The sequence below is a fragment of the Lagenorhynchus albirostris genome, chromosome 8, assembly GCF_949774975.1.
Source record: "Lagenorhynchus albirostris chromosome 8, mLagAlb1.1, whole genome shotgun sequence".
Lineage (NCBI taxonomy): Eukaryota > Metazoa > Chordata > Mammalia > Artiodactyla > Delphinidae > Lagenorhynchus > Lagenorhynchus albirostris.
In genome coordinates this window covers 81,227,727-81,251,513 of record NC_083102.1, presented here as the reverse complement: position 1 = coordinate 81,251,513, position 23,787 = coordinate 81,227,727, and the positions used below count along the sequence as shown (strand labels likewise).

Genomic DNA, 23,787 nt, shown 5'->3' with positions numbered 1-23,787 from the left:
ATATTTAACTGTTAGTCAGATGTATAAAAGATATGCACGTTTCAGACATTCTAACTTGTTTCTTTCAAACTATTTTCCCAAGGTCCTTAAAGAAACATGGAAACATTATTTTTGCCTAGAAAAAAGTTTTTTCTTACATAAGTCAAAAGTCTGTTTTAATAAGTTTCTAAACGCTTTGATGGCAAAAGCACGTGTGAGAAGTGTCAGAGTCTCAAGGAGTTGCAATTTCATTTGTTTGTGAGTTGAGGTTTGTAATTGTAAAGGCAACTTTCATAATCCCAAATTTTACTTCCACAATCTAGAATTCTCTGCACTGGAAAGCCTGCTTTCTTAAACTGTATGTATGACAGAGACCTCTGTTTCTTTCAATTGGATTTTAAATAAATAATCAAAACTGGTGACTTTAAATGATAAACTTTTATTCTGAATATACTGTTTTTGCACAGGATTTAACACAACATTTTCTGGGATTATAAATATTTTTATAACAGTAATATACAAATTTTTACAAAACGTTTTTATCGGGCTAATTTCCACAAAAGTGTCGAGAGAACATAATAAAGGGGAGAAAAGATCTTTTGTTCACAAAGCCACTTGGCCTTTTGCATGGATGCACACTCAGCACTTCAATAAAAGTATCCCTAATAGTATGATCCAACAACATACAGCACAACAAAAAAGACAGCTTTGTCAGGTCACACTGTAAACCCAACTGGCATCTATTCAAGACAGTATCCCATTAGTCTCAGTGGAATTTCTTTGAGTTAACCTTGTGAACTAGAAATAAAGTAGATGAAACTTGGTAAGGGTTGTCTAAGACTTTGAAATTCTGGAATTTTTTCAAGAAATCAAGAAACTTCACACTTTTGCTTTACTGATTTGCTCTTTACAGAAATGTACATGGAATAATAGCAATGCTAACATTCTGCTATGGGAAAGCAACACACATTCCAGATAACTGTAAAATATTTGAAACTGCGGGCAAATGAAACCATCATTCTATGCTATGCTTAAAAAAAAGTCACAACCTCCATTTTGTTACACTAGGTCAGACTCTACCTCTAGACACTTTAATGTCAACTAACATGATTAATGGAATAGTTCAGAGTTTTAATAAGACATAGAATTTAAGCTTTGGTGGAGAGAAAGATTTAAATGAGATGTAAAATACAAGAGAGCATCAAATAAGCAAGTAACACTTGGGTTGCAAAGGTCACTTAAAAGGGATACTGCCTATTTGAACCCTGTAAGGCCAGTTTTAAAGTTAATAAAAGGAATATTATAGGAAAACTTACAAATGGCAGCAACACTGTCTTGTTTTTTCCAAGTTAAGCAATGACGCCTCAAGCATTAGAAACATGAAAAAAGATCATACTAAAATCTTATAGGCCCAGGACCTAAAAGTCTCTTCAATCAAACTTGCTAACTATGTCATGTTAAAAACCTGTTACAAATATGGACCACGATTGGTGTTTGGCAGTAATGCTGGTTGTTAAAATGAAAAAATATAAACAAACCATTAATGCAAAGTTCATTCCTGTTATTCAACAGCAATGCAAGACTTTTGATTCTGTTAGTGACAAAATACATTAAGCTGCATGAGTATAGCAAAAATTAAGTAAGCAAAAGGGGTTTAAAAGCTTTTTTCTTGATCTCTTGTACTGTTTAGTCTTTGAAAATCAGTATTTATAACAGGCTGAAATTTAAGTTCTTGTCAACAATAGAACTCACAGAAAAATCCTAAATTAAAGATAACAATTGGATGGGATGAGTGTTACTGTCTTTCAAAAAATTACGCCAAATGCGTGAAGACTAGTATTAGGCACGAGAATAACGTTCTTACCCAATTTATTAACGTATGTGTGGTTGTTATATGTTTATTTTATAACAGAAAACAAAGGATCACGGCAAGACTCGTGCATGTAAATATATTTTGATGGCAAGTGAAATCAAATAGGACCCTGCCAAGAGATGCCAAGTTTAACTGTGATTAACACAACAACAATGTAGTTGATGAAAACATTATTTCAGTGACATTAGCCATGAAAATATATTTAATAGATTTTAAAGATAATTTTAAGGTAGTTTGTTGTATGCTGGAAGCAATTCAGTTGTTTAAATGTGCGTCGTTTATATACACAAACTAACATAACTGTATATTTCGATATCCCCTTCCCAACACTTTCATGATTTAAAATAGTCTAGCAAAAGTTAACAATAAGTTTTAAATATTTAATTAACAAACAACATGATTTAAACATATTGTTACTAGAGTGAGAAGTTCCATATTTTTTTAAATCACTTTGGTGTTTTCTAAAACGTCAGTACCAGTTACAAATGAGACTACAAAATCACAACAATGCATTAGAAATGGTAACTGATGTCAACTCTTAGAACAATAGTTGGCAAAGTGATTCCATTTTCCCCTCCCCCCATTTTTAAATAAAAAAATATTTTAAATAAGGAAATGTACACAAATGGTACCTAGGGTATATTGGTGGTGGAGGAAATTACAAATGTATGCAAAGCTAAAAACAAAACAAGTAGACCTTTTAAACTATGCTAAAGAATTGGTTATATCTTTGATATATGAAGCATATTAAAGCATGCTGGATAATGTTAATAAGATTTTTACTTAAAAATGGTATATAAGAAAATTTCCAGCATAGACACACACCAGTATTTGGCATGTTTGAAAAAAGAACAAATGCATTTTACCATTAAAAATATCTGCATACTTCCAGCAGAATTATTCCCTATAGTTAGAGTTACACATTCATTGTTTTTACCCTTTCTTCAAATACTGTTTACCCCTGAAAATAATCTTTAAAAGCATAAATAAATTCTGCTACCATATTACTCTATAATGAAATATCTAATTTACTACACTAGCCATTTTCACTAATGAGGCTGTATAAAAACAATTTTGATTATTCACAATCAAGTATTCGTGTGCATACATATAGATTCAAGGTTTCCTTTTTGTTCAGATTATTGTAAAACCCTCATCAAACTGCATGGAAATTTTGGTCAAGTGATCATACCATTTAAAACAGAGGGAACAAAAGCAGCAGCAGCAGCAAATCTGGGATTGTACGTGCTGCTATTCCAGCGAAAAAAGAGGAAACCTAGGGTGAATCTTCATTGAGAACATATATGTACTCTTCAAAAAATAAATGTGTCAAATCTGATTTATGTACTTAAAATATCTGTACATAGGTTTTCAGGCAAAAGCACGAATCTGTATAAAATCCATTAATTCCCATTTCACCATTTACCTAATCCAATCATTCAGCATTTACACTGCACAGTATATTCAGAGTAGTTTAACGACATTTTAAAAGATGACTTAAGTGCATTACATTGCAAGGTTCAGATTCTTACATAACAATAATGTCACTCAGTTAACTTTTCAATGGACTATACTCTACAGTAAGAGAAAAACAAACCGAAAGTTAAAATAGCAGCAGCATCATGCAAAATACCCTTGGTGACCAAAGTTCATTTATCACAAGAAAAAACATTTCCCCTCCCCCCAACAAGCTTTCCTTAGAGCATTTTGAAATATCTGGCTAGCACTACAGAACTTTACTGTGAACAAAAAGAACATTGCATCAAAGCGTTTATTAAGGGCTCACATTTATGAGGAAATATGTCGCATATTAATTCTACCCTCAAGCACCTTTAATTTCTTAATTATTTTCAAACAACCAATCCATTACCCCACCAAAACCTGGTCATCATTTGTGTTATATTTCTGGCAGAGAAGCCATTCTTCATAAAGCATTTTATTCATGGCAATTTTTATCATAGAAAATAAGCCATAATTTCTATTTTGACAGCTTACACCAATGTTAATTATCTCTCTCCCTCTCTCTCTCTATGTATACGTTCAATAATAATTACTCAAAGCAGCAAATAATTTTGAACAGAAGAATAAGGAAAAAATAACTTTCTTTTCCCCTAGAGATTTTCTTGGTAAAAGAACAAGGATTGCAGCAAGTCAGAATTCCAGGTCAAAATTAAGATAATTTGTGTGATTCATAAACAACTGTGTGGGGAGCCCTTTTACATGTAATCACCAACAATGCAACAACAAATTCTCAAATTTTCCAATAGAGAGCATGTATAGTATTTTGCTTTGATGTTATATATAGATGATGCAGGGTTCACACTTAAGGATCTGACACCCTGACATGCAGCCAGCGGGTGCCTTAAGAGTCTGTGTCTTAGAGTGATGCCACGGGATGGTCTGAGCTAGTGGTCTGCTGATTCCACAGTTGACCCTCTTTTAATGCAACGGAGGGCTCATGTTTTGGCAGGGTCTGGAGTTTAATATGCAGATTTGGTTTCAGAAGGTCATAACTGGTAGTGTCTGCTGCCAGATAAAAGCCAAAGTAGTACACACTGGATTCCGATGATGGACCACAGGGAGGGACTTAACCCAGAAACACCCCCGCAGTCGGTATAATCCTCCTGTTGGAAAGAAAAGGAAAACAGAAAACTCCTGAAAAATATTTAGTAAGACATCTCCCAGAGCACGCCGTGTTTAGTCCACTTCTGAACTCACCTTATAAAGCTGCTTTAATTTGAATCCAGATAATTTACACTGTCCTAGATTTTACTGTTCAACAAGTTTAGATAAAGCCGTTTTCCTAGTACCGTTTGAAGAATGCTTTACATTTTTAGTTGTAGATTCTGATGATTATGAAAGGAAATACTTTATGCTGTTTTGAGTGATATTCCAATTTCTAAACTGAAAAACCTTACTTTCACAGTATTAAATATCCTTCTATATTTATAAGTACAAGATATAAAAATAAAATTTCATAGTCTATTTTATAATTCCCAAGAATTATGATATTAGCAATTATGCTCAATAAGGCAAAGTCTGAGATTGGTAAAATAAATAAATTTGAGAAATGAACTTCTATTTTCCCTATCCCTTATATCCAATTTCAAACGTGAATATATCATGCTGCACATGTAGCATCTGGACCTTCATCAAGAATTAAAATGAAGAATAATGTAGTTGAACCCTAAAAGAAAGGACACTCTGAAAACCTATATCCAAAATAAAGAGCTAAGCTAGCAGGAGAGGTTTATCCTGTTTAGAGAACCATGAAATACAAGCTACATATTTGCTCATTTGGATCCCCCCACCCCGTCTAGTGGCAGATCATTAGATTCCTTGCTAACACAAAATTATTCTTTACCTTTTATTCCTAGGTTCTGTATTCTGTAACATTTTCTGCATCCTCTGATTCCTTTAAATATACTGAATTTCATTAAAAAAACTTCCTATCTTAAGAGGTACAAACTATTAGGTATAAAATAAGCTAAAAGGATATCTTGTACAACATGGTATATAGCAACATTTTATAACTATAAATGGAATAAAACCTTTAAAAATTGTGAATCACTGTGTTTTACACCTGTAACTTAAATAATATTATAGGTCAACAATACTTCAATTAAAAAAAAAAACAACAAGAAAACCTCCCTTCTATTTTCCTAAACATCTTTCAAGAATTCACTAATCCAAGGTTCATCTTCCAATAATCAAAATAATAGGTTATGTAAGAAAATAAATTTTCTAGTCTGAATAATTTTACAAAGACTCTGAGCTCCCAGAGACTAAAACATTGGCTCTTTTTGCTCATTAGGGTTTAATACAGTGCCTGCCACCAAGTAAATAACATTTTCTTCTTGAATTGTATTCTAAGGCAGCAGAAGTCTGTTAAAGAGAATTCTGAGGAAAAAAATCTATTAAGGAAAATTTTATTTTTCAAATCCCAGAAGTGGGATTGCTGGATTATATAGTAATTCTATTTTTAATTTTTTGAGGAACCTCAATATTGTTTTCCACAGTGACTGCACCAATTTACACTCCCACCAACTAAGTGTAAGGATTCCGTTTTATCCACATCCTTGACAGCATTTGTTATTTCTTGTCTTTGTGATGATAGTCATTCTAACAGGTGTGAGGTGATAACTCATTGTAGTTTTGACTTATATTTCTCTGATGTGTACTGATGTTGAGTATTTTTTCACATATCTTTTGGCCATCTGTATATCTTCTTTGTAAAAATGCATATTGAGATCCTTTGCTTATTTTAAAATCAGATTAGTTTTTTGATCTCGAATTATATGAGTTCTTCATATATTTTGTATACTGGCTCCTTATCACTTACATGATTTGCAAACATTCCCTCCCATTCTATGGGCTGTCTTTTAATTCTGTTGGTTTCCTTTGCTGTGCAGAAGCTTTTAAGTTTGATGTAGTCCCACTTTTTCATTCTTGTTTTTGTTGCCTTTGCTTTCTTATGGTGACAAGTCCAAAAAGTCATTACCAACACCAATGCCAAGGAGCTTACTCCCTATATTTTCTTCTAGGAGTTTTATGGTTTCAGGTCTTCAAGTCATTAAACCATTTTGAGTTGATTTTTGTGTATGGTGTAAGACAGTGGTCCAGTTTCATTCTTCTGCATATGGCTGTTCAGTTTTTCTAGCACTCTTTATTGAAGAGACTTTCTTTTCCCCAATGTATATTCTTGGCTCCTTTGTCATAAATTAATTGACCATATATGCATGGGTTATTTCTGGGTTCTCTATTCTGTTCCATTGGTCCGTGTCTTTTTTTATGCCAGTGCCATACTGTTTTGATTACTGTAGTTGTTTAATCTAGTTTCAAATCAGGATGTATCATGCATCCGACTTTGTTTTTCCTTCTCAAGATTGTGTTGGATATTTGGGTCTTTTGTGGTTTCATATATGTATTTTAGGATTGTTCTAATTCTGTGAAAATTGCCATTGAAATTTTGATGGGGATTGCATGCAATCTGTAGATTATTTTGGGTGGTATGGACATTTTAACAATTCTTCTACTCTATGAGCCCTGAATATTCTTCCATTTATTTGTGTTGTCTTCAGTTTCTTTCATTAATGTCTTATAGTTTTCAGTGTATAGGTCTTTCACCTTTTTGGTTACCTTTATTCTTAGGTATTTTATTCATTTTGATGCAAATACAAGTGGAATTATTTACTTAATTTCTCTTTCCGATAGTTCATTATTATGGTATAGAAATGCAAATGATATTTGTATATTAGTTTTGTATCTTGTAAATGCTTTTCCTGCATCTATTAAGATGATCATATGATTTTTAGCCTTCATTTTGTTAATGTATGTATCACATCAATTGATTTGTGGATTTTGAACAATCCTTGCATTCCTGGAATAAATCTCACTTGATCACGGTGTATGACCCTTTTAATGTGTTGTTGAATTAACCTTGATAATATATTGTTGAGGAATTTTTCATCTATTTTCATCAAGGATATTGGCCTAAAATTTTCTTGTAGTATCCTTGTCTGGTTTTGGTATCATGGTAATAAGGCTGGCATTGTAAAAGTGAATCAGGAAGTGTTCATTCCTCTTTAATTTTTTGGAAGAGTTTGGAAGGACAGGTATTAATTGTTCTTTGAATGTTTGGTAGAATTCACCAGTGAGGCCATCTGGTCGTGGACTTTGTTTCTTGGGAGGTTTTTGATAACTGATGCAATCTTCTTACTAGTAATTGGTCTGTTCAGATTTTCTATTTCTATTTTTTCATGATTCAGTCTTGATAGGTTGTATGTTTCTAGGAATTTACCCATTTCTAGGTTGTCGAATTTTTTGGCAATTTTTACATTGTCTTGCTTTTTCTCCCTTTAAGTCTGTTAATTTTTACTTTATATATTTAGGTGCTCCTATGTTGGGTGCATATTTACAAATGTTTATATCCTCTTGTTGGACTGACCACTTTATCATTATGTAATGACCTTGACTGTCTCATTACAACTTTTAAGTCTATTTTGCCTATGTATACCCACCCCAGCTTTCTTTTGGTTTCCATTTGCATGGAATATCTTTTTCCATTTCAGTCTGTGTATGTCCTTAAAGTTGAAATTAGTTGACTCTAATACACAGCATAAAATCATCTCCTGTTTTTTGAATAGATTCTGCTACTCTATGTCATTTGATTGGAGAATTTAGTCCATTTAACATTTAAAGTAATTGTTGATAAATGGTAATTATTATTACTACAATTTTGTTAAATTGTTTTTGAGCTATTTTGAAATTCCTTTGTTCTTTTTCTCTTATTGCTCTCTTCATTTGTGAGTTGATCATTTTCTATAGTGGCATGCTTAGATTCCGTTCTCTTTATCTTTTGTGTATCTACCATAGGTTTTTGCTTTGTGGTTATTATAACAACTGTTATAAATATAACATTTTATGTAAGCCTCATAATATTTAGTGTTATAAATAAGTTGATAAGCCTCATAATAAGTTGATAACAACTTAAGTTCAAATGCATTCTAAAACCCTACACTTTACTTCCTCCTCCATGCTTTGTTTTTTATTTCAAAATTTACATATCTTTAGTCTGTGTATCCATTACTTATTGTATGATAGTTATTTTTACTATATTTGTCTTTTAACATTCATACTAGATATATAAGTGATTAACCCACTATCATTACAATATTAGATTATTCTGAATTTAACTATATATTGGTCTTTACCAGTGAGATTTATACTTTCATATGTTTTCCTGTTACTAATTAGTGCTGTTTTGTTTCAGCTTAAAGGAACACCTTTAACATTTCTTGTAAGGCCAGTCTAGTGGTGATGAACTCCTTTAGCTTTTGCTTGTCTACAACTCTTTTCTTCGTCTTCAAAGTGGAAGGACAGTTTTGCTAGGTAGAGTATTTTTGGTTGGCAGGTTTTTTTCTTTCAGTACTTTGAATATATCATGCCACTCCCTGCAGGCCTGCATATTCTGGTGGAAAGATCCTGGTAGCCTTAGAGGTTTCCTTGTATGTTACAAGTTGTTTTCCTTGCTGCTTTTAAGATTCTCTCCTTGTCATTTACTTAAAAAAATTTTTTTTTATATTAGAATATAGTTGATATAAAATGTTGTGTTAATTTCAGGTGTACAGCAATGTGATTGTTTCACATAGACATATATCTACTCTTTTTTCAGATTCTTTTCTTATATAGGTTATTATGGAGTGTTGAGTGGAGTTCCCTGTGCTTTACAGTAGGTCCTTTTTGATTATCTATTTTACATATAGATCAGTGTGTATGTGTTGATCCCAACCTCCTAATTTATACCTCCCCCAACGTTTCCCCTTTGGTAACCGTAAGTTTCTTTTTGAAGTCTGTGAGTCTGTTTCTGTTTTGTAAATAAGTTCATTTGTACCATTTTTTTTAAAATTCCACATATAAGTGATATCGTATGATATTTGTCATTGTCTGACTTATTTCATTTAGTATGATAATCTCTAGGTCCATCCATGTTGCTGCACATGGCATTATTTGGTTCTTTCTTATGGCTGTATATATGTGCCACATCTTCTGTACCCACTCCTCTGTTGATGGACATTTAGGTTGCTTCCATATCCTGGTTATTGTAAATAATGCTGCTATGAGCATTGGGGTTCATGTATATTTTCAAAGTATGGTTTTCTCTAGGTATATGCCCAGGAGTGGGATTGCTGGATCATATGGTAGCTCTATTTTTAGTTTTTTAAGGAACATCCAGACTGTTCTCCATAGTTGTACCAATTTACATTCCCACTAACAGTGTAGGAGGGTTTCCTTTTCTCTGCATCCTCTCCAGCATTTATTGTTTGTAGACTTTTTGATGATAGCCATTCTGATTGGTGTGAGGTGATACTTCATTGTAGTTTTGATTTGCATTTCTCTAATAATCAGTGATGTTAAGCATCTCTTCATGTGCTTTTTGGCCATTTGTATGTCTTATTTATTTTTAATTAATTTTTATTGGAGTATAGTTGATTTACAATGTTGTGTTAGTTTCTGCTGTACAGCACAGTGAATCAGTTATACATATACATATATCCACTCTTTTGTAGATTCTATTCCCATATAAGTCATTAGAGTATTGAGTAGAGTTCCCTGTGCTATACAGTAGGTTCTTGTTAGTAATCTCCAAATTTATCCCTCCTGGCCCCCCTGCCCCATATCCCACGGTAACCTTACATTTGTTTTCTATATCTGTGACTCTATTTCTATTTTGTAAACAGGTTCATTTGTACCATTTTATTAGATTCCACATATCATTTGTATGTCTTCTTTGGAGAAATGTCTTTTTAGATGTTCTCATTTTTTGATTGGGTTGTTTGGTTTTTTTTGATATCGAGCTGCATGAGCTGTTTATCTCTTTTGGAGATTAATCCCTTGTCTGTCACTTTGTTTGCAAATCTGTTCTCCCATTGTGTGGGTTGTCTTCGTTTTGTTTATGGTTTATTTTGCTGTGCAAAAGCTTTGGAGTTTAATTAGGTCCCATTTGTTTGTTTTTATTTTCATTACTCTAGGAGGTGGATCCAAAATATCTTGCTGCGATTTATGTCAAAGAGTGTCCTGCCTCTGTTTCCTCTAAGAGGTTTATAGTATCCAGCCTTACATTTAGGTCTTTAATCCATTTTGAGTTTATTTTTGTGTATGGTGTTAGAGAATGTTCCAATTTCATTCTTTTACATGTAGCTGTCCAGTGTTCCCAGCATCACTTATTCAAGAGACTGTCTTTTCTCCACTGTGTATTCTTGCCTCCTTTGTCACAGATTTACTTTTGATAATTTAATTAAAATATGCCTTTGTATGGGTCTCTTTTACTTTAATTGAAATATATTTGAAATATAACATTGTGTAAATTTAAGGTATACATGTTAATATGATAATTTATGTATTGTAATATGATTGCCATTTAAGTGATAATTAGCACCTCTATCACATTACATAGTTGTCCTTTTTTTAGTAGTTGTAATAATTCATTTTTAATCTCTTAGCATATTTGATGAATATAATCATTTTCTATATTCACTGTACTGTGCATTAGCTCTCTCGGGCTTACTTACTGCTTGTTGTAAGACTGTGCCCTTGAACAACATGTGTCTTATCCCCTAACCCCCATTCCATGGTAACCACCATTTATTTCTGTTTTTATGAGTTTGGCCTTTTAGATTCTACACACAGTACTTGTCTTTCTCACTTAGCATAATGTGCCCAAGGTCCATCCATGTTGTTGCAAATGGCAGGCTGTCTTCCTTTCTCATGGCTGAAAAATATTACATTGTGTAAGTATAAATCCCACTTCTTATTTTATCCATTGGTTGATGGCCATTTAGGTTGTCTCCATATCTTGGCTGCTGTGAATAACGCTGCAGTGAATGTGGGAGTACAGATATCTCTTCAAAATCCTGTTTTCATTTCCTTTGCACATATACCCAGAAGTAGAATTGATGGATCATGTGGTAGATTAATTTTCAATTTGAGAAACCTCCATATTGGTTGCAGTAATTTACATTCCCACCAACAGTGTATAAAGGTTCCCTTTTGTTCACATCTCCCCGGCACCTGTTGTCTCGTCTTCTTGATGACATCCATTCTAACAGGTGTGAGGTGACAGCTCACTGTAGTTTTGTGTTTCCCTGATGATTAGTGATATTGAGAATCTTTTCATGTGCCTCTTGGCCATTTGGATGTCTTCTTTGGAAAAATGTCTAGTTTTTCTGCCCTTTTTTTAGTTGGATTATTGTTTCTTTTTCGAGTTTTATGAGTTTTTAAATATATTTTGGATACTAACCCCTTATCTGATACATGGTTTGCAAAATTTTTCTTGCATTCTGTAGGATGCATTTTCATTTGGTTGTTTCTTTTGCTGTGCACAAGTGTTCAAGTTTGATGTAGTCCCATTTGCTGATATTTGCTTTTATTGTTTGTGCTTTTGGTGTTATATCCAAAAATCACTCTCAATACCACTGTTGAGGAGCCTCTTCTCTGTTTCTACTAAGTTTTATAGTTATTAGGACTTGTGTTAAATCTGTGATCCATTTTGAGTTAATTTTTTGTGAGCGGTAAGATAGGGGTCCAATTTCATTGTTCTGCATGTGTTTATCCAATTTCCCCATTACCATTTGTTGAAGAGACTATCATTTCCCCATTGGGTATTCTTGGCTCCACCATCAAATATTAGTTGACTGTGTATGCAGGGGTTTAATTCTGGGCTCTCTTCTGTCAGTCTGTGTCTATTATGCCAGTATCCTACCCTATTTTAAAAATTACTGTAGCTTTGTAGTATAGTCTGAAAACAGGACGTTTGATACCTCTGGCTTTGTTCTTTTTCCTGAGAAATGCTTTGACTATTTTGCAGACTTTGTCACTTCATACAAATTTTAGGATTTTTTTTTTCTATCTCTGTGAAGAATGCCATTGGTTTTTTGATGGGGATTGTGTTGAATCTAAGGTGACTTCAAGTAGTACAGACATTTTAACTGTCAGTTCTTATGGTCCATCAGCGTGGATGTCTTTCCATTTGTGTCAACTTCAATTTCTTTTAGGAAAGTCATGTAGTTTTGATTGTACAGAACTTTCACTTCCTTGGTTAAAGTAATTTCTGGGTATTTCATTGTTTTTGATGTTATTGTGAGTGTGACAGTTTTATTTTTCAGACATTTCATCCTAGTGTATAGAAATGCCAACTGATTTTTGTATGTTGATTTTATATCCTGAAATTTAGTCAAATTGTTGATTAGTGCCAACAGTTTTTTACTGGAGTTTTTTATATACAGAATCATATCATGTGCAAATAGTGACAGTTTTACTTCTTCCCTCACTATGAGTTTGGAGGTATTACCTCTTCCTCACTTGGTTTGGATATATTTGGATAACTCTTATTTGTAACTCTCTGGGCTTCCTGGATTTGGGCATCTGTTTCTTTTCCTAGGTTAGGCAAGTTTTCACTCATTATTTCTTCAAAAAGTTTTCTGCCCTTGTCTGCTTTTCTTCTTCTGGGACACTATAACGTGAATTTCGGTCTGCTTGATGTTGTCTCATAAGTCCCTTTGGCTATCTTCACTCTTTTTTAAAATTCTTTTTTCTTTTTGCTCCTTGATGGGATGAATCACTGCCCTGTTTGTGAGTTTACTGATACTTTCTTCCACTTCATCCGGTCTGCTATTTGAACTCCTCACTGCTGAGTTTTTCAATATAGTTATTGTATTGTATTCTTTGGCTCTGTGCCTTCTGTTTGGTACTTTCTTGTGTTTTCTTTGTTCAAATTCTCAGTTCACGCATTCTTGTCCTAACATGGTGACCATCTTTATGACCAAATTTTGAACTCTTTCTCATGTCAGTCACTCTTCTCTGTTTTATTAAGGCCTGTTTGTGGAGTTTTATCTTTTTCTTTTAAAACATATTTTTCTGTGTCTTCATTTTCCTTGACTCTCTGTGTTGGTTTTTCTGCATTAGATAAAAGAACCACCTCTCCCCGTCTTGAATTGGCTTTTTCTTCTTGGATCCCCGTAGTTGAGGACGTGCTAACATCTGTCAGTGTCTCAGTGGGGAAGACTTCAGTCAGCATCAGGTACAGGCTGATTGGAGGCCGGATTCTCAGGCAGCAGCTTTCAAAGCATACCAAAAGACCTCTTTCAGGGCAAGACTGAGAGACGGGCATTTCTCTCCACTCCCTCTGTCCTGAATTGAGGGAATAGCCAGTTGAGAACTATTTGTTTGCTATGGTCCAGGATCCTTTGGTGCTTGTGAATGCCAGCCCTGCTGGTTACCAGAACCAAGTGATAAAAGGGTGTGTCCTTTGGGCAGCCACCTCAAAGGCCAGGATGCCAGGTGGGTTCACAAGCTTCTTTTAGGAAGGCACCACTGACCTGGAGTGGGACAGAGGGTCAGTAGGCATAGGCTACCCCTTCCCCTGTCTCCAGGGAGTCTTGCAGTAAGCCCCCAAAGCTGAGCTAAATTAGAAGCCTTACTTGCAGGCAATAACTTTTAAAGTATGCAAATAACCTCTGTGAGGAAATGACTGGGAGAAGTGCATTTCTCTCGGCTCCTGTTTCTCTGAGCTTTGGAAGGATAGCCATGGTGAGTCCTTGCGAATCTGTTAAGAATTGTTTCTTTGTTGGCTATAGTCCTGTGGGTCTCATGGACACAAGCGCCATTAGGCGTTGAGAGCTAGGAGTTTTGGGGGCCCACCCCCCCATGAGAGTCTTGGGGTGACAGATGTTCAATCTAAACCCTTCACTGCTCAGGGAGAAGCTGGGTGTTGTGAGTTCCCTTCTAATTTTATGCTGCTGTGCTCAGTGTGGGGTTTATGGAGATAAAGTTCCTCAGCCTTTCCTACCCATTTGGATGTATATTACGTTTGCCCAGTGCATAGGGGTTGCTCATCTACTTTCTAGATTTATATACTTTCTAGATGTCTTTCGGAGGGAATTGCTCTGTTTATAGGTGTAGATTTGGTAGGTCTGTGGGTTCAGGTGAGCTTTAGGCAACCTATGTTGCCATCTTGGACCAGAACCTCAATAACTCACACTTTTATATCTTCAGCCCTGAAAGTTCCGCTGACCTCCACATTCATTGATCACTATCACCTCTCCTTCTGATCTGCAGAAAGATCTCAAACTTGTCCCCAAATATTATTTTTCTGAATGACACTTCTAGGAGTAATGGATCAGGTCAAAGACAACAAGTCATCTGTGATTCCTCCTTTTTTCCCTCAAATCTAATCTATCAGCTTGTCCTCTTAACTCTAGCTTCAAAATATAGCCCCAAACTTACTACTTACCATATCATGTCCAAATTACCATTACTTCTTGCCTAAACTCCTGCAAAAGCTGCCTCACCTCTCTCTCTGCTTCTACTCTTGCCCTTTAACAACTCTTTCTCCAAAAAGCAGTCTTCTTAAAACCGTAAATCAAATCCTTTCATGCTCTTCTTGAAATTTCTCATAACAAAATCCAATTTCTTATGAAGGCCTAAAAAGCCTTAGGTGGTCTGCAGCCTGCCTGCTTCTCCATCTTCATCCTATATTCCTCCCCCTCCCCTCACCACTCACACTGCTCCGATAACACTAACTTGCTCTGCAACAGGTCAAGGTATTACTATCTCAGGACTTCTGCACTTCCTCTTCTCTTTGTTCAAATACCTTTCCCTTTAAGTAGGTTAACCAGGTAAAAAAACAGGGTGCTGAGTTACATATGAACTTGAGATAAAAAATTATATTTTAGTATAAATGCATCTTAAATATCTCATGCATAGAAGAATGGCCTGATACATAGTAGGTGTACTGTAAGTACTCGATAAGTGAGTAGTGTGTACTCCAATGAAGCACTACATATATTGATTGGTTAGAAACACTGTAAACGTAAAATACTAACTTAAAGGCTTAATTGTCACTTCACCAGGAGAGCTCCCCAGTTCTAGTTAAGTATTAATTTGATGGAATGGAAAATTAGCACACATACAAGACCCACTGATGTATTAACATCAAATACATCCTTATGTTCTAGAAATGTTATGGAAAGAAAAATATTCTCTCTGGCTCTGCTTCCATTGTTTTTATTTTTATATTTCTAGTGGGTTTTTTTGTGTGTGGGGGGGTTCATTTCCTCTGTGTGATGATGAGATACGTCTGTTTCAGTCTGGGAGGTGGTAGTTCAGATAACTTATTTGGAGTCCCTGAAGTCTGCATGTAGATTCACACTGAAAAGTCTGTCCCTTCAGTTTCCTGATCATGTTTTCTCATGTGTTTTGCATGGGCAACCACATCTACCAAGACTTGTAATTATTATATGGAAGTAAATTATGAGATACATTCTAAAAACATTCTAAATCACAAATGCATAGATGTGGGAGAAACCTCAGCATTTTTTTCTATCTTAAAGAAAGAGACCAAAATCCCACTAACACCACGACCAGAAAACTCACTCTGATTTTTAAAGATTATTGTAGTAGATAATAATAACAGACTGGTAGCTGGTTTCAGCTTAAAATAGTAAAGTGATACAGTGCCAACATTATATACATACGTTTTAAAATACGAGTAATGTAAAAATTTAATTTTAAAATTAAATAATTTTAAATGAGTAATTCTAAAATATGAGTAATTTTATTTGATTTCCTTCCAGGGATCTCTTTCAAAATACTCTTAGTAAAGATATCAACTAAGAATCCCTCATTCTTTTTTTCTTTCCCATTACTAATTAAAAGAAAAAGATGTCTAAACCATAGTTAAATTCATGATTTCACCCCAAGGCTTACTTTTTAGAACCAGGTATGCTAGTGAGTAAAATCCTCTTCATTTTTCTCTTAGACAAGTATTACTAAACCCTTACTCTCCCTTTCTTTCCCCAACCAGAACCTGGGGTGACTATTTGCAAAGTAAGAGTTCAAATCACTGGTAAGAACATCCACCAAATAATAGCTAACTTTTGAATTTAGATAGGTCTATACTTACGTCACCCACAGCAGCTTCAAAGAAAATGCATATTTAAAATTATTTAGGCAGGTAGATACTACACATAACTCTTTTAATCGGAATAAGAGCGCTAACAAATAGTTTCCTACAGAGAACCTTAACACACTTACCACATTAATTCATGAGGTAGGTTTAATGTACGTATGTGTATACATACCTATACACACATTTATTCTGCATATTCATTTTTCATGTACCCAGTAACGTGCATTTATCAGTTATGGTTGCATAAGATAATGAACTTCCTCAATAGTACATGTTATTGGCTTGCTTTACTTTCTTCTTTGATAAACTTTAGCTTTGTTTTTCTTTACCACTTAAATCTTCAAAACCATTATTTTACTATCCCAGAACAAATTTAGTTTTTTCTGACACTCCCTCTGCTTCTCCACTTTCCCCTCCTCTGATGAGCTCACTGCACTTATAGTAATGGCCACATCTCCATCTAGTGGTTTCCTAACCAATGAATACCTGGACAGCAATGAAGAAGGAATACAACAAAAGTGGTCTAGTTACAACAATCATGATTCCAGACCATAAAAAAGAAACTGCAAAACTGTAAATGGAACCCTGAATGTAAACTCAGGCCCTAAAATATCTATTCAGTCGTACTGAGTGAGTATGTAATTCAGAAATCTGTCAAAGAGTAACAAATAATGATAATCTTCACCTAGATAATGTAAGTTATACTAAAGCACTTCACTAAGAATATCAATATCTAAAAAATCTAAAAACGCTGTTTAAACCATATCTGTTTGTTTAGAAAGGAAAAGAAAAATTAGATAATGACCTTAGAAGGTACCAAATAATGCTTAAATTGAAACAGATCATTAATTTTATGTTAGCATCTTCTGAAACAAAACTGATGACCAACTCTAATAATTGTCCTTAGGGTATTTCTTTTAAGTAAAAAGTAAGACATTGTGAAGCATATAAAACTTTTTTTCTCCACACTGACTTAATCTTTATACAAAACCTTATAAGAAATTACTGATTTTTAAATAAATATAGGAAACTGATATGCTCTGTTCAGGATTAGAAACTTATGTAACATTTGAAAGCTGCTATTCTCAAAACAACATTACTACTGACATTTTAATAACCTGGTTTCAGGACATTTATTATAGTGGATTTAGGGATATGGATTACTTTTTAAAATTTCAAGCCAAACGCAAAAACAAAGAAAAATTAGAGAAAGTGACTGACCATCCACACCACATGAAAACTTGCAGTAAAATGAAGATAGGAGCTGACATCATGGTACAGGCACGACTCGTTGTGCATATAAGTTGATCCTATTAATAACGGGCAAAGTAGCAAGTACAGGAAAAGGAAGGAAAACACAGAAGACATACAAGATGAGATTTCATGCAATTTGCTGGCAGTTAGCAGTTTATGTGAGCCTCCATCCAGAGCAGATTCACAGTGACCATTGCAAATAAGCATTACCAAAATATTCCACTGCCAAAAGAACACAAGACATTATTAGCACATTAAGCTACTGAGCAAAAGTTGTACTTTCACACACACTCCACTGTATAATTTATAGGAACTTGAGTACTGGAAATTTTTGTCTTTGTAAAATCTGCATTATGCCATGATCAAAAAGATAGTTACCTATGGTGAAAATATTGGGGGTAATGGTTTTTATATGATCTTTCAAGTGCATCTGAGTAAATTTAATCTCAGTCTTTGGTAACAAATAATTGATGAGGGAAGTTTCCCTAATGAGTGATACCACCCTTGGGCCCACAAACAACACTCTTTGGGGAATGATTTGACGTGGCCAAAGTTCCTGAAGGTATATAGTAGACAGAACAACAGAAGTCCTCATATCTGGATTTCATTTAAGGCTCTCTGTAAAATGAAAAAAAATCAAGTAGCTGTAACTTTGAATCACTTTTCCCCTCAGAGAGGAATGATCAATAATAGTCCTTACAGAGATAACTGGGATTTATTGGCTAAAACATTTTGCTTTTTTAGCCTTATTCCCATCATTGATTTTATTTCTTCTTTGCTCCACTTTATATTATCTACTTGCATGTTATGCTTCTATGGAAATGCCTTATTCTTTTTTGGAACAAATGTGGCTATGTGTATTTGAGTAAATAAGTACATATTAGGTAAATCTGTTCTAAATAAACAACCACCTCTAGAAATGCACATTCATCGATAAATGATCTGACATGTTTTTAGAATAAACAGTTCCCCAGATGATAACGCTTTATGTTTGCAAGCCACTTTATGCAAAGAGACATGACAGATTGGAGAACTGAGAAATATTATTTTTAAAATTTTAGCTTTTTATAAGTGGTGAGAAATTTTTATATGGGCTTTATGCTTGAGAGCAAAGCTTCTTAAAAACTAAATTAATTTGAAAAGCATGAAGCTGCTTCTATACACAGTAAGTCCAAATAGTGTTTATGAGAGAAAGACAGCTGACCTATAGGGAAAGTAGTAGTCATCTTAAATAACATACATTAAATATGCTTTGTAAAATTATACCAACTTAACCCTGTGTTATTGACCTGGCCAGGTTTCAAACAATATAAAAAGTAATACAATTAAGAGAAATAATACAAACCTAACAGGTGGCAGAACTAGAAGCCATGTAAAGTACAATTACAAATTAAGGGGACGATAGTGATTTAACAGGTTTTTAAATACACTGAATGAAGACTAAACACAGAAAATGTTATAATAAAAATAACTGTTATATCTTCAGGATTGGAATATAAATGAAGGTGGGCAACTCAGAATACCATTAGTAATGTTTACTGTCAGTTACTGGTCCTTAGAAAGTTTTAAAATCATCAGATCTGTGATCTTGGATTATTAGTAAATTGGTCGGCATTGTGTTTGAAAGTACAATTTCTGTGGAAAGGACAGAAGAGGCAACTGTTAAGCTTATGCTAACCATGAAAAATACTGAAATAAAAAATCTATATACCAGCAAGTATGTCATGTTAATGAGAAACACTATGGTTATGGTTAAGACATTACACTGGAGTTAAAACTACAATTTGTCTCAAATTATTGTGACCATTGAGTTATATATTTTAATACAGCAAATGTTTGGTCTTACTTACCAAGGCATTGTTATCAAAGCAGACATCAGGTCCTTTTCGGTATCTGGGTTGCTTCACCATATCACAAGGATCTGGACCATCAGCTAAAGAAACTTGTTAAGGAATATGAAGTTACTTTTTTTTTTTTTACACAATTAAAAAAATACAATGCAACACACTTATTATTTCTCAAAGCAAGCCAGAGAAACCGATGCCATTATTCTGGCCCCACACAACCAGTTCAAGTACTATGGGATTTAAAGTACTGAACTGCCACACATTTTCTCCTGTCTAGGGCCTGTGTGAAGAGATCAACGCTTTACACAGCATGGTCGCTGGCACAGAGGAAGTACTCAGTAAATATTTGTACAATACAAGTGGATGAAATCTGCAAATGACGTAGCATATAAGACAGGGTCATACACGTAAGACCATAAGGGAGGGCCTGGTGCCTCCTATTTAGCAAGACAGAAATAGAAACTAATTCCTAGTAATAAACATCAGTTCCAAACATAGGTGAGGACTATTTTTCTTTTCCAGAAACAGCAAAAACTAGAGGCAGTCTACCGAACCTCTGCCTGCAATGCTTCAATGGTCATTTCACTGTCTTTTAGCATATTTACTACCCGAAGTCTTTTTAGCATTACTGCCATGGCAGTTCTAGCATACAAGAGGATTTACCTTCTTTTTTTAAGGCTGAATAATATTCCATTGTAGGTACAGACCACATTCAACTCCATTTTTGATTACTGGCTGTTGACAGCTTTCATGCCACAATAATCCCTTTTCCCTTCTGTCCCACACCTGGGCGAGCTGACAGGGAAGAGTGAGTGTCCCCTCCTTTGGCACTGCCTGGAAGTTTGGGCCAACAAGCCCCAGGCAGCACTGGCAAAAGCCCAGCATGGTCCCCAACCACCGTAAAACCCCGAGCCAGGTACTTCTCCCTGCTCTCTCTAGCCATTTTCAGGGCTACTTGGGAACCTGCACTGCTCTCTCCACAAAGACTCACGGTACCAGTAGGAAGCCTTTCACATCCTCTTGGTGCAGGTGTAGCATCATCCGTCTTGACATCCAAATGAAATTTTGTGTGGAGGGTCCATTCTGCCTCTGTGAGGTGATCTCAGCACTCTGTGATATAGTTCTTTCTGGGCACGAACAGCGCGATGAGGTTAAAAACGCACAGCTTTAAGATGGTTTTCCATTCCAAACCTCTCCAATGTCAAAGGATACAAGTCTGTTCTGCTTGTATGAGCAATCGCGTGTCACAGGGACAAGTCCCTTTGCTCTCAACCATTATGAATATTAAGTTGGTGTTCATAAGTTTTTCTACGTGGAAGATTCTGTAAAATAAATACTTTTAAAAATCAGAAAAAATTATGAGAAAATAGATTTCAAAGATTTTTACACATTAAAATAAAAGAAAATAGGACCTTTGAAACAAAGCATCACCTACACGAACAGTAACACTGAATGATTTTAGAAGAGAAAGATTACCATGTTTGATTAACATGGACATGCTATCTCTCAAATGAATACTAAAAAAATTCCAACAGATGCTTTAAGTGTGACCTTTGTTTCTTAAGTGATAGTCCTCAATGCAAAATGAACACCATCTAGTCGTTTCATTTTACATATTTAGGGAATTGTGGTATCTATCACTGAAAATGTGCCCAAGTTGCCTTATTTTACAGTAAAGGAAAGTAGGAGCACAAAAATGGCTCAGCACTTCTCCAAGTCATAGCAGACTGAAGTCTGGATCAGTGCTGTTCAACCAACTTTCTGTGAAGACAGAAACGTCTTCCGCTTTAACCAGCGTGGTAAACAACTGCCGCATGAGGCTACTGAGCACCTGAAATGGTGACTAGCATGACTGAGGCACAAAACTGTAATATTAATTAATGCCACTGATGATTAAAATTGCCACCTGTGGCTGGTCACTACTGAGTTGGGACAACACAGGCATAGACAAAATTATGGGCTTTGAATTCCATGCAGTGTTTTTTTCCACATCTTAAGCTGCTTCTACCTTCCACAATAAAAATGTAGATCTGTCATTAAAGAGTAATTTAGTTTTCAAAGAATGGGATTTATTTTTTAAACCTATTGAAGTTGGGACACAGCATAAAGTTACACAGCGCAAATGTAGGCATGATTTAACTTAATATCTTATAATGATCTTTACAGTTTAACTTAGTATTTTTTTTTTTTTTGCGATATGCGGGCCTCTCACTGTTGTGGCCTCTCCCATTGCGGAGCACAGGCTCCGGACGCGCAGGCTCAGTGGCCATGGCTCACGGGCCCAGCCGCTCCGCGGCATGTGGGATCTTCCCGGACCGGGGCACGAACCCGTGTCCCCTGCATCGGCAGGCGGACTCTCAACCACTGCACCACCAGGGAAGCCCCTTAGTCATTTTTTAAAGTATATGTTGCTATTACTGAACATCAATCAATGAAAGCCCAAAGACTCTAAACTCTTTCTGATGTACCCATTAAACATGCCACAGTTCTGTTTCCTGAAGGTGATGTTCTGATATACTAATCTCGAAATAAGACGGTCTGATTTTTTCTGAGTACATGCCTTACTCTGCCCCTTTCCTCTTCCTCCTCCTAGGATATACAGGTTTCATAAAGTAACTCATAAAATCATACTGACCATGTCTATTAAAAATTTGTGCTAGTTTCAGTTAACCCCCTGTGAAAAAATATATATTTTTAACTGTTATAGACTTCTTTTCCAAATCGCCTAGCAACTACCTATTCCATCCCTGTCAGCTGCTCAGATTACCTCACCCCCTCATCTTTCCTCTTCTCTCTGTTAACATTTCTTCTAGAACAAGCTGTCCTCAGCTACTGAAAACAAAGTGTCCCAACTCTGTGCCTTTCTGCTCCGTTCTCAGGGATCCTGTGACATGGATTATCCCTTTCCTTTCAAAACTTCGAAAATCTCCCACCTTGCCTTTCTCTCTCTCATTACAACAAAATTAAACCTCTCCATCTCTTCCAAAATGTTTTCAAGATGTTTTATGGGTGGTGATGACTAACATTAAGCTTGATTTTAGGAAATGATATGTTCCCCTAGTTCTTTCAGTTTCAACTCAAAGATACATTCAATTCTAAATTTAAGTGAAGACTACAAGTAAAACTTACTAGCCAAGAATATTTTTGTTAACCTGTTTAGTAAATATAATTAATTCTAATCTTATCAGAGAAAATAATCTCTGAAACTATCTCAACATTAGAAAAATTTTAATATGGATTCTTCTAGACAAAATATAATACAATCAAATTCCTCTATGTTCTGCCTAAAAGTGGGTATAATTTTTTTGATCACGTAATTATTACTGTTGAAGGGATTACAACTTAGCAGAGTTAGAATTAATTTTAAAAACCTTCAGAGAAACTGAAGAGCTCTGATTATTTTCAAAGCAGTTATTCATATCTCTCGCACTCAAAAGACAACCTCCGTTATTTTCTGTGACGATTATAAAAGTGAATACAATTTCTTAGTCAAACAGGACTAGTCCAGACATGAAGAAACAAATTACCTGGAACAGTTTCCACAGTCTAATACACCGCTGAATGATTTACTATCGTTATCGAAGAAATACTGGGTTTGTTCGGTAATGCAGCTCTGCTTTGATAGAGAGGCTGTGAAGTCGTCATCTTCCATCTCAACTGTGGGGAAAATAAAGACCATCACCATGAGAGGACACTTCAGTAGGTCTCCCAGAGCTTTCATTTCTCACAGAGCAAAACAAATGTATGAGGGCAGGCACCTCAACTGGCTTGTTTACTCCGTGTGGCGTAGTGGCAGCCCTTAAAGATGCCCAATAACTATCAATAGAATAAATGAATTTGAATACATTTGAGTTTGAATACAGCTGCAAAACAGAGGCCAATGTGACCTAGGAATGTTTCTAAGGCAGTAGGAAAGTTCTGACAAAGAGATTTCAACCTACAAAAGTGTTAAATGGACGATCTCTCTCTCTCTCACACACACGCACTTTCTGAGTTTTGAACTCGGAGCATCCAAAAAGAAAATGTTAATTATTATGACAGTATCTGAGCATTTACATACCTGCCTCAAGAAGTCGTGGAAAGGTCAAACTCAAGAGAAACTGCTGTAGAATAGACCTGAATTTTAAATATGAAAAAGTATTGATATTTTCCTTCATAAATTAACAAAAACCAGAGTATTTTTGGCATGTACACAAACACGTTTCTTTTTCATCTTTTTGGAAAAAGTTGAGAGTTTGCGAATAGAAAGTTGAGCATTTTTATATAAGTATTTCTTAAATTATGCAAGACATTGTCAATTCCATTCTGTAAAAGAAGTCATGAAGTCATCAGATGTGTTCAGGACCCAGTGAGGGACACATATGTGT

General features: G+C 35.1%; 1 protein-coding gene across 3 annotated transcripts in view; it reads right to left on the bottom strand.

Annotated features, from left to right (window-relative positions):
- Positions 1-398: 398 nt before the first annotated feature.
- Positions 399-23,787, bottom strand: part of CACNA2D1 (calcium voltage-gated channel auxiliary subunit alpha2delta 1) — a 521,838-nt gene continuing 498,449 nt past the window's right edge. For 2 of the 3 annotated variants that reach the window (XM_060157195.1, XM_060157196.1), the window contains 5 exons: positions 23,481-23,536; positions 22,948-23,077; positions 20,633-20,742; positions 19,424-19,506; positions 399-4,476 (listed from right to left, as the gene is read on the bottom strand). In XM_060157195.1, the coding sequence (XP_060013178.1) occupies positions 4,360-4,476; positions 19,424-19,506; positions 20,633-20,742; positions 22,948-23,077; positions 23,481-23,536 (496 nt within the window). In that variant the 3' untranslated portion in view covers positions 399-4,359. Of the gene's footprint in view, positions 4,477-19,423; positions 19,507-20,632; positions 20,743-22,947; positions 23,078-23,480; positions 23,537-23,787 lie in introns of those variants that run through there. The other variant, XM_060157198.1, reaches the window with a different exon arrangement.